At 38.6% G+C, this 12127-nt stretch overlaps 1 protein-coding gene and 1 pseudogene across 1 annotated transcript; one reads left to right on the top strand and one right to left on the bottom strand.

Moving 5' to 3' along the window:
* Window positions 1-592: 592 nt before the first annotated feature.
* On the bottom strand, window positions 593-10466 carry LOC137731431 (protein PHYLLO, chloroplastic). Its single transcript, XM_068470538.1, has 28 exons — window positions 10269-10466; window positions 9980-10189; window positions 9697-9899; window positions 9491-9608; window positions 9284-9400; window positions 9023-9124; window positions 8871-8930; window positions 8695-8763; window positions 8372-8476; window positions 8102-8296; window positions 7918-8016; window positions 6964-7530; window positions 6547-6771; window positions 5957-6259; window positions 5795-5862; window positions 5384-5542; window positions 4827-4952; window positions 4377-4508; window positions 4168-4285; window positions 3930-4085; window positions 3588-3830; window positions 3296-3463; window positions 2916-3059; window positions 2324-2785; window positions 1924-2223; window positions 1682-1839; window positions 1482-1589; window positions 593-1380 (listed from the first exon to the last, which is right to left on the bottom strand). The coding sequence occupies exons 1-28, from the start codon at window positions 10416-10418 to the stop codon at window positions 1101-1103; spliced, it is 5145 nt and encodes a 1714-aa protein (XP_068326639.1). The 5' UTR covers window positions 10419-10466; the 3' UTR covers window positions 593-1100.
* A 169-nt stretch (window positions 10467-10635) lies between these two features.
* LOC137731300 (fe(2+) transport protein 1-like) lies at window positions 10636-11867 on the top strand (annotated as a pseudogene).
* The last annotated feature ends 260 nt before the right edge of the window (window positions 11868-12127 follow it).

Below are 12127 nucleotides of genomic sequence, written 5' to 3'. Positions count from 1 at the left end.
ATATGGTTTTGTCCATCAATCTCGTAAGAATAATTTAAACAGCATTAGTCCGAATATAATCGAACAAGATTACATAAGCTTGACAATTTTTTATATTAGGCGTATGCCCAAGGCTGCATAAGTTGGTTGGCAATCATCACAATTACTTGTAGCAAAAAAGTAAAAATAAAATAAAATCATCACGTTTCAGCGCTTGCATGATATTTGCTTCACCAAAATTTTATCAAGTCATTGTTATTGTCACTTAGTATTCATTTGTACTTGAGATTGTGTCCTAGCTTAAAACTAATCTGAAGATTAGCAGCTAAGCATGCTTAGCTTAGCTATTGAAAACCAATTCATAACAAACTATAAGTAAACAATTTTCTTTATTATTAAAGACATAAAAAAATAAAATAAAATAAAAAAAGCGAAATACAAGAAAGTTGTACCATGTTGGATTATTGTTTTATAATATTTTTTTTATACAATATATTTTTACCAAGGAGTGAGAATCAAATAGTATCGTACTCACCATCACAAGATTCGAACTTAAAACATCTTATTTTTCAAGTAATTAAAGATAAATGTCATTAGAATGTAGTAAGTGGCCTAAGAGTAGTTTTCTGTTTAATGAAAAATGTTTTGTGACGAATTTTCTATTAAAACCCCCTCCTTAAATGCAACGATATATTGATAATTCAACACAATGAGGATTACAATCTAAGATCAAGAGTTCTTGAGTGAATCCAGCAGTTTCGTTAAAAAACGATGTTCTTCTGACTCTCGGTGCAACAGAACCGAACGCTCTAGATCTTCAGGCACAGTAATTTGCCTTGACATCAAATACACATGCAGAGTTTTTGGGTGGCTCTCAGCCAGCACCAGAAATCGTCCAGTCACCGGAAACAGGCCGATGTTTGACTAGCCGTGAAGGTAAAATGAAGTGCGTTGGCGACAGCATCATGTAGCGATGGAAAATGCAGTTGCTTAGACAGACAGCAAGTTGGCAATATTCGTTGCTATGCTTCTGTATGACTGCCACGATTTATGTATTTATGGACATCCCCAATGTATCCATCACAAAGCAAATGCGTAAAAGAGCGAAGATAGTAACATCTCTAAATTGCCTTCTGGTTTTGAATCAAGTTCGAGTTCATTCTCCCCAAAAATCGTCTCAATGTGCTGATTACAGGGAGAGGGTTCTCCAGATGAGCAGCATGTCCGCAATCTGGAATCTCAACTATCTCATAGATGTCATGGGGAGGGCCGTCTCCACTCACCGTGCCACCGGCAATTTCACAGGACATATCCTTAGCTATCGCCTTGAACTTTTTATCCTCCTCTCCAACAATTAGCAAAAGGGGTGTTTTGCAGTGCTTCAAGTCTTCCCACAATGGCCTGACATGCAAACAAAGTATAATTCAGATTTCAAAACGTATCTAGTATAAGTATTGTAGTGTGGGAATCAAATAATCAGTAAAATGGTCAGGGAAGCTTACGGCTGCCTCCCAATACTTAAACCGGAAAGCACTTTTGCAAGACTCTGCACATCTTCATGATGCTGGCGGCTGGAAACTATCTGACGAAATCGGGGATGGACTCTTAAGCTGTTCAAATTACACATAAGGTTACTGAAGCGTGTGAATAATGGCAAATCTAATAATCCAAACACCGTTAAGGCCGAAAAACCTAAAAGCACCTGTTCCACAGCTCTCCAGAATACCAGGTGTCTAGGAAGAGCTCTAAGCCGTGATCAATAAGGAAGCGAGCTCTAGAGTCATCCTTAGCTCTACGAATTTTTCTATCCACTTCATCTTTTAACCCAGGGCTTCCAGATATTACAACAGCTCCATTGACCTTCATAACAAAATTCCCACTATTGTTAACAACACTTAAACTAGAGCTAAATTTGAAATAAAATCTTCAAAACTGTAGACATACTTTGTCGGTACACCTCAAAGCCATGTACAGTGCAATCCTTGCTCCCATAGAGTAACCCACAATAGTAACCTTTCCAGGCGTAATCTGTTTAATCACTTCACATAAAAGATCGGCAACAACCTCAATTGACAAACCTGAATCCTGTACAGCATCGTTATCACCATGGTTCTGTATCTTTGTTCCACCATGACCAGGAAGGTCAATCGAAATGCATCTTGCACATCCTGAAATCGCCTTCATCATAGCAATCCAATCTTCACCAGTTCCAAGAAACCCATGAAGAAATACAAAAACATTTTCCTGCATGAGCATGATTTTGGTATAGTGAGCATGCAGTATAGGAGATGTAATACATGTAAGCTAAGACAGAGAGTGTCAAGGATATGAAATTTTTACTAACATTGTATCTTTCTCCAATCTCGTGGACTATGATGGAATAAGAGAATGCCTTTGAATCTACAGTAAGCTGGAATACGCGGACTTGCTCTCCAGTAAAATTTCTATGAACTACATTGCCATTCATTTGAAATTTTTGAAGAACTTGATCAGCATCAGCAACAGATGCTTCTACGAAGCCACTGACTGGATTACAACCTATCTTGAGAGGAGTGGTTGTTACATCTTCTTTTACCCAGCGGTATGTTCCTAAACCATGGGCTATTGACGGGGCCAATTCATAATTCATCATTTCACAGATTTCTGAATTTTTCAGGTTGAGATAACAGCAAAACTGAATATATGCTGACAAACCTAGGCCACTTTCAAATGCAGCACTAACAATAGCCATTTTCTGGTGCTGCTGAGCCCACTGAGCAATTATTGCTGCATTTTCAAAGCCACCAACAACACTAGGTTTAATAACCTGAAAAAACCAATATGAACAACCTAAATCAGGATACGCCATTGAAATTTTACAAAGGATCATAAATTTCAGTAACAAAGACATCAAAATGCAAAAGTTACTAATGAGCAATGCATAAACTGCCACTTACAATAGCTACTATTCCTGGATGGGTGTACTTCACTAGCTTGTCAAGTGGATGTTCTCCAATACTGTCAATAGTTTCATCCAGTGCCACGGGTAACCCGCTTTCTTCACAGAACTTGACAATATCACCTTCGTTTTGAACAGGTTCCTGAAATAAATAAATAGTCATAAGGTCAACGAAGACATTAAAAATATAGTCACAAGCATCACTAATCCTAAATTCATATTAACAAAGGAAGATGAGGCACAAGCCACACAATGTTAAATCATCAAAATTAAAGTATGGCAACCACATAAAATTTGATCAGAAATAGATTCCATCCCTTGGGACGCAGTTGTAGAGTAGAGTAAAAACGATAAGTTAACAAATTTTTTAGAGTATACCTCAATATACTGCAGATCACAATCCTTTACCAAGGAACCAAACTGAATAGCTTCTTTATATGTCCAGTTCCGATTGGCATCTGCACGAACTTGAATCTGGTACCCAACTTTCTTTCTTACTGCCTGTATAACTGCAGCATCGTGCAAGGGACTCCCCTGACGTGCTACCTGTTGCAAAGTCATTGGAAAGCCACAAACAAAGCCTTTACTTTTTTATGCATAATAAAAAATTCAATTTGACCATAATCTTTTGTAATATTTCAATATACGTTCAGAAAGAAGAGAGAAGTACCTTCAGTTTTACTGCAGTAAATCCTTCTTCAACAAGTGCTGCTACAACATCAGCTACTTGTGTGGGCGTTCTATTGGAATCAACTAGGGCACAAATCTGAACTGTCATCGGCCTTTCAGATATACCTCCTTCAGCTTTCAAGGGATGGAGTAGGCCTAATAAGTTGGAACCTTGCCTTGTCGCTAATGCATTGAGAATTGCCATTTCCAAACCACATCTAACACTAGGCAAGAGCGTGCATGGCTGTATCACAATCAAAAGCATATGTTCTATGAAGATATATTTATAACAGAGCTCTATCTTTTTCCCTTTCTGATAAGTACATTAAAAAAAAGGATTTACCAGTATTCCCAGGTTGGTCCATATCCAAGAAGAAAAAGAGCCCTTTAGCAGAGGAAGGAGGCAACTAATCTTAGCTCCTTCCATCATATGAACAAGTAACCTCAGTTGCTCTTCTACATCTAGCAGGCTTTCTCTGTGGATATCGAGAGGTGAAACCTGTTTAATTAAAGTCATTGATGGTCAAATAAGGATTATAGAAACACAAGTGGATTAGTTGAAAATTTGTACCAAAACTAACCTCGCCAAACCCAATGCTTCCATCCTCAAGATACAAAGTTAAAATAAACCCTTCTCTGTAGAAGCTGGTTTCATTATCATCAACAGAAACCATAGTAGGAGGAGCACAGAGTGGTACACTGTCCAAAACAGAATAAAAATATATCAAATCCTTCTTTCCAAGCATAATTAAAGAATATTAAAAATTTATTCCATCAGCAAAGAATTCACCTAAATACTGAATACTCCATTCTATGGACTCTATAAAGTGAAGTGCCATCTGCTGGTGAGTCTTGAACAGAAATCTTTGAGGAGAGGCTCAACGCATGATCTGCTGCTTGGCACGCAAACTTTCTTAAAGTACTGAGATAAGATGATATTTTTTTTTTTTTTTTGTAAGTACTAAAGAGGGAAAGAATATGTCCGCAGTCAGTTAATAAGCCGATAAAAATAAGGGTAAATTTCAGTTTACTACCCTGAAATTTCGTGGTTTTCAACATTTAGTACATGAAGTTTTTTTCGTACCAGAATTAACACATTGTCCAAAAATTAACACTTTAGGTATGACTCTGGGCCGAAAAAAACTTCATGTACTAAATGTTGAAAACCACGAAACTTGAGGGTAGTAAACTAAGATTTACCCTAAAAATAACTTATCATCAAGGTAGCATAACCAAAAACCTGTGAAAGGTGGCATTGGCATCTATGCAGCCCTCAACTTCAATGACACAATCCACCTCTTTATCTTGAGATGTCAATAATGCATCTTCCAGCTCCACCTTTGTCTTCACATGTAGATGCATCACACTGAAATAATTGTTTTGAAGTCTTAAAAACAATGGGTTTACAGTTTGGTGAAAGGAATTCAACGATGAAGATGGAAAATGTAAGCATTGGTGCGGTTGATCAACTATCAAAATCATATATGTAAGCACATTCTTTAGACAATTTCAAATTCCATATATCTCGGATATTCACACTAATATACCCAATAGGCTGTGTGTTGTTTCAAGGTCGTTCATTGCTTGGTGATGCCCTAAATGGGTGATCATTACTCCAACACCCTCAACCCCTATTCTTTCATGTTAACTATCTATCGAATTACTTTGCAAGTGGCAACTTTAAGCACCTCCAAATCAAGCAATTACCACACACTGAAACCTGGAAAGGATGATTTATGACTACATGAATATCGCATGTCAACCAAGTTTATAGTTCAGATATATAAAGATTTTTACCCATGTGCCACACACAGGTTGTGGATTGAAACATTGTGAGAGGTGTAGAAGTATTGATTTAGTATGCTTGGCTCAACTCTATCCGCTATAGGAAGGAGACTGAATATTGCACCACCATGATTATTGATCACAACTATCGTCATTGGTTTCCGCAATGTCCTTCATCACGTAGTAAATTTGTTAAACCGAGAAACAAATTCTTTGTCTGGATTATAAGACAGCAGAAAGAAAAACCAAAAATGCAGACGATATAAAAAAGCATATAGAATTACCAATAACCTACTCGAAGGAAATGAAGGGCAGATCACAAGATTTTAAACTTAAAAGAAAAGGCGATGGGGAAAAAGAGAAGGGAGCAATAGACCAGAACAGAACTTACAAGCCTGGAAAACCAATAGATAACCATCCTACCTCTGGTTCACAATTGCCAAGCCATTTGTATCGTGGAGGAAAGAAACATCCCCAATCACGCAAAGCACCTGAACATAACACAAAGGAAAAGGCATTCAAGTAAAGTTCACAAGAATAAACAATGGTAGTTCCAAGAAATGAGACCAATACAAAAAAACTTACCCGTTTATTGCATCCAACGGCAAAGCCAACAGCTGTGCTGAGTAACCCATCAATACCACTGGCACCCCTATTCCCAGCCACCCGAATCATATGACAGGGTAGTTGTAATTTTGAAATCATGGATGCAATATTATGACTACAACCTGACCAACCACATCCGTACATATCTGCATCACGTATCGCCATACTGTTCCCAATGAAAAGAGCAGACTCAGCTGAAAGTGCCTTGGATATCACGCTTGCAACTTGAGGTTCAGTCAAGAAGTCTCTGGCATAAATTTGAAATGACAACTCCCTCGAAACCTATAATATAGGAAAAGGGAACTTAAAAGGTAAAACCCAAAAAGGAAAAACAGAAAAGAAAGATATTAACATTCCAGCCAAATTTTATCAATTTTCTTCCAGAATCCAGACAGAACATGTATTCATGAGAGAGCTACTCAGGAGTTTCAGATGGAAAATAAAAATGCCTGGGTGAAATTTAATGTTTAGTCCTAGGGTTGGAACATATCAAAATCTGGATGAAAGCAACAAAAAAAGGCCAAATAATTTAAAATAAAAAGTAAAGCCTCATTCTTGTGATTCATTACCATCACATTTAACGTTTGAAGATAAGTGTTCCATTCTTTGCTCATACAGGGAAGCCCAGCTTTACATAAACAATCGGAAAATTCAACAATGCTACTTTGGATTCTATGGGTTACAATATGAGAGGGATCATGACGAAATGGATGCTCGTCAACCAAGATATATGAGCAGGGAAAGCAGTCCTCTAGCATTTTAGCAACACGCTTGCTTGTAATTCTACTCCCAATCTGTTTGTAAAACAAATTAAAGGATTAAATAAAAAAGAAGAGAATATAGCTCCTCATGCAGTTGGCATCTGTAGTACAATCCACAGGGTTCAAGAATATTACTGAGTTACAAATATACTCTTACAGCGGCAAATTTACCACTTGAGGCAATAAGAGTAAGCTGAGTGAAAGAGGTGGGTCGTGGACGCATACCTGAATAATCAGATCAAAATTTATCCAACTACGCACGGAATCTGAAAGTAGAGCATGGTCAAGATGATCAACGAATAACAAATCATCTCCAATTTCAGGAAAAGAAGTCAGCAGCTTTCTCAATCGTAATCCTGACAGGATGTCAGCTACAACAGGCCATTGAAGGTGTTTAACCAAGAGAAGAACTGCCCACATCTCATCTTCTGAATGGATTGCACCAATTACTAGAATCCCTTTGTTAGTACCTCTAATTAGATTTAGAACCTCTGACATTTGCCCACAACCATCATCATACGTGTGAGCACTCTGTACTTTAATATAGTTAGTAAATGGCTCGGTGCTAGACATCCAAAAGTCTAATCCTTTCAAACAACTCGTCATCCATTTGCTAGGGCTATTTTCCCGTGGCTCCCTGAATGGACAGTTAATATGAACAGGGCCACACGGTGACGAGGTTGCCCAATGTACAGCAGAGTCAAGTGTTGTAAGTACCATCCTTGCTGAAATATGATCGGTGGCTGCTGGAAGGCTGAAGAAAAACCTCACAAAAGAACCAAAATGGTTTACCTGGAATACAAATTCAAAAATGTCAAACTAAAATGCTTAAAGCAATGTTAACTAGCTTTTCATGCAACTTCGTTTTAGCACCAACTCAACATTACATGTTTTTTTTTTTTTTTTTATTTACTTTTAGTATTAGACTCAAATCCTTCATTTTCCATCAGTCTCTACTCAAGCATTGAATAATTTACAACTGCAAGATGTACTCAGATAGTTTATTACCATGGAAATGCAAAGTAGATCAATTCCAGGAGTATTATCCGTATAGCACACACAAATAAATACGACATAAACGTATGCATATTTTTATTAAAAAGAAGCCATACTATTAAACAACATGCATTTTCCATGAAACAAACTACTGGAAAACTCAAATTAAGTTTTTCTATGTACCTGATTGATAGCTTGGTTTGCTCCAGCATCATGCAATTCTGCAGGACGGTCAGCTGTGAGCAATAGGAGTGGTACAAAATCTTGACTAGCCTCGACAACCTGGACATGTATTGAACAACACTTGTAAAACAACAATGAATGAGAAGACAGATAACTATTTACGAACAATGATGAGTAAACTCACAGCAGGAAGAAGGTTTGAAACTGCAGTTCCAGATGACGTTATGACAACAGCTGGCTTCTGAGATCCTCTTGCATAACCAACAGCATGAAATGCAAGTGAACGTTCGTCATAACATACCATACATGTAATAAGGGGATGAGAGGATGCAGCAACAGCAAGAGGGGATGATCTTGATCCTGGAGCTACACAAAAATACTAGAACAAAGATGAATGAATCAGGAATACATAAAACATACAAACGTAGAAAGATTTAAAAATAGGTAATCTCACCGTCAAACCAAGTCGAGAACATTCTTCAATTATAAGTGATGCCCAAACAGTATTGATGTTGGCCCAATCTTCAACTGAGTAGCACATTTTATTGGTATGGTCCAACTGATAGTAGAAAAAGACACAAATCCTGAACAATATTCACCCAAGTTTGTTCCCTCCAACAATATCAAAATAAAAACTCAATGTAATGTAATCAACAAAAGAATATCTTTAAGACTAAAAAGTACGTGGCGTGTCTTCTTCCAAGCAATTATGTTTTCTACTACAAGTGTTCATAAGCATACAAAGTTCATATAACCGTATACTTTACTGAGACGTACCATGTTGCTAGAAACTGCAATGGTAGGTGAAAGCTTGATACAAAACTGGCAGGAAAACGGAGTCTCTTTCTGCAAAGCAGTAAATGATATTAACTCAATCAGCCTAAGAATGTTTCAACTGAAAAAACGAATAAAATAACAGTAGAAAATGAATATTTACCAGGACAGGGGGATACCAGCGTCGTGATGTTAGCCACAACATATTTTCTGCTTGATGACAGAGCGTTCATGTATACCTACAAAATTTTGTCATTCACAAACTAGACAAAAGAGAAACAACCTGTTTTTGAAACAAATTATGAAAAATATTGATCTTCATAGTTCATACCAAAGGAACATTTCCATACTCATGAAGCTTGAGCTTTCCAAGAGTACGTCTTATATTCATGGAGTGGGAGCTCTTTGGCGTGGGCCAACAGTGACAACTAGCCTGAAAAGGTATAGCGTAAACAACACGATGAGTAGAACTTAAAGTCGTGACTGCCGCTTTCAACTACATATAAAATCAGGAAACGTGATTATTTCATTTTTGGGGAAAGAACTAAATACCACAAGAGTGGAAAAAGGAGAGACAACAACCACAGGATACCTGGTCGAAACATAACTCAAAAGAATGAATGGCTTCCTCAAATGTACAAAGGGAAGAGTCACTCCAAGCAATTGTTGCTGCTAAAACAGAAGCGTCCTCGTACTCATGTAACTCAATCTGTAGGGCAATATTTGTAAGTTAAATAGCAGTATCATCATTCTCATAACGACGCATTGAACAATCAAACCAACAAGCGTGCACATTTACCTGAGGAACGAAAAAGTAGTAAGAACCTGCTTCATATTTTATGAAAGATGACTCGTGGTCGTAATTAATATCCACCAAACCATAAGCCATTACAGAGGTTGATTCATTTGAAAGATATCTGCAAGAAAACTATGCATAAGTAAATTACACTACATTATCATTCAACGGTGATCAATTGACAATACAAAAGAAAGACAAGGACTAACCTTTTGACCGAAGAAGAAGATGATGAAGGTGCAAAGTGAACCGCGGCACCAATTCCGAAAACTCCTCGAGTTTCATTTGCATACAGCGACTTATAACTCGGGTTTTCGGCATCCTTGCCAATGAAAAACAGAGGATAAACCGCAGACGTCTCCGGTTGACTGCAAAACCAGTTCAAGGCTTTGGCACTCGGGGGCACGGCCACCTGCGAAATTCGCCTTCAAAATCCACAATTCAAGGCACAGTGTACGAGAAACCAGTCAGAAACCCGAGATTTTGAATTACCTGAAACCTATGAATTCCGGTACAAGTGGAAGGAGGATTGAGCTTCAACTCCTCAACGGCCTCTCTGATCTTTTCAAGTCCTTGCTGAAGAGTCAAAGCCGGAGGCAGCGTCCGCGTGACGCCGGTCTCGATCGCAAAGTCGCCGTCCTCGGCTTCCGACACTTGGCCAACTTCGATCGCCGGGCCGTCGAATCTTACTCCTCCAACGGCCTTAAAAACAAAAACAATACGAAATATCAAACAAAAGTTGCACGATTTAAGTGAAAAGGAGAATGTGGAGAAAGATGACCTTGGAATTAGGGTTTGGAGGCAGACGAAAATGGCGGGATTTTGGGTTGAAGAACGGGAAAGGCGGTGGCAGTGAGGGCGGCATTGTGCGCGGGAGAGACAGAGACCTCTTGCAACATCGGAAAGAGAGAGGATTTGTGAGTAATAGCATCGAATTTGAGAAGGAGAAGAAGAAAAAGGGAGGGAAGTGTCAGAGAGAGAGAGATACAGAGAAAGAAGAAGAAGGAGGTGGAGAGGAAGAAGAGGATAAGGAAACAGTGTCGTCTCTGCTGCTGTTGCTGTTGATGTTTCTGTTCTGGTGACCGTTGTAAATTTGCATTCAAGAGAATGTGGGCTGGATAATTGGGCCTATTACTGGGCCCAATTTAATGTCGGTGGTCGGTTGGATTTTTGGATGGGTGAGTTTTGTAGGATCTCCTTTCATGGGAGCCATTGCCTTGCGTGCCATTTTGGTCACGAGCATGATCTGTGTCTGTTTGCCGATGTTTTCACGCAAGGTATCGGCTCTCCGGCCCGACAAAAACATGTTCGTCATCTTCAAAGCATTCCCCTCCGGCGTCATACTTGCCACGGGACGGGGTACGTGCATGCACGTTTTGCCCGACTCGTTTGATTGCTTGAGATCCGAGTGGTTGCCCGAACATCCGTGGAGGAAGTTTCCATCCACAACGTTCGTGGAAATGCTTTCGGCCATGCTCACTCTCATGGACGACTCGTTTTCTATGAGTATTTAGTTCGCGGTGCAGCTCGCAGCGGAGAGGAGGAGAATGCCAAAAGTATATACGTCTTCTCAAATATAGCCTATTGGGCATGGCCATGACATTTAGACTGAGGATGGACTCGATGATAAGAATTCACTTGCTGAGATATCGTGTTGTCGTACAGGTATAAATATTATGAATTGGTGTTATTTTTTTTCATTTTTTTTTGTTAAAGGCTCAAAAACTTTTGATCATTTGAACTGCAATCTAAATTTGCGTAGTGCATTCAACTAAATTAAATATGTTGATCGAGCATTACTTTGAAAAACTAAGTTAGGGTTTGAATCATATTTAACAAAGTTGGAGTGTTGATGCATGCAGATATTGGAACTAGGGATTGTAGTGCACGCTGTAGTGATTGGATTATAAATGGGGGCATCTGATAATCCATGCACAATCACACCACTCATTGCTGCCCTTTGTTTCCATCAATTATTTGTAGAACTGGGTCTTGGTGGATGCATCGTACAGGTGAGATCACCCAACTAATCTACCATCCCTTGTATAATTAATTCTAAAACATGCTTCAAATTAATGTTGCTTGCAGGCTGAATATGGTATCAAGATGAAAGTAATAATTATGTTCTTCTCAGCCACACCACCATTGGGGATAGTACTAGGGATTGCACTATCAAATATATACTGCGATGACAGTCCGACGGCTCTGATTGTGGTAAGGCTGCTAAATGCAGGGCTGCTCAACTATATGGCGCTGGTGGATCTCCTAGCAGCTGATTTCATGGGGACTAAACAGCATGCAAACATGAAGCTCCAAACAGTCTTATATTGCAGTTCTTTAAGGGGCAGGAGGCATGTCAGTAATGGCCATATGGGCTTAGCCTTGCAGATCAACGATAATGTCAAATAGATTAATAAGATAGAATAGGATCGTGCTAGCTAGTTAGTTGTTTATGTATCAATTGGCTGTGATATATCTGCATGTACAGTAGAATTAGAAATTTTGAGAATTTTAATTTATTAATTTTTCAATCTTTAATTGGCAACGAGTTTGCATCCTTGCATGACATTCTCCTGAAATCTCTTAACCAATGAATAAAGGAAGTTTAGGTTTCGTCATAAAACCAATTGATAATATGGG

Source organism: Pyrus communis, chromosome 4 (genome assembly GCF_963583255.1).
Source record: "Pyrus communis chromosome 4, drPyrComm1.1, whole genome shotgun sequence".
In the NCBI taxonomy this organism is placed as follows: Eukaryota; Viridiplantae; Streptophyta; class Magnoliopsida; order Rosales; family Rosaceae; genus Pyrus; species Pyrus communis.
The sequence above is the reverse complement of the archived record's forward strand: the minus strand, read 5'-3'. Positions and strand labels throughout refer to the sequence as shown.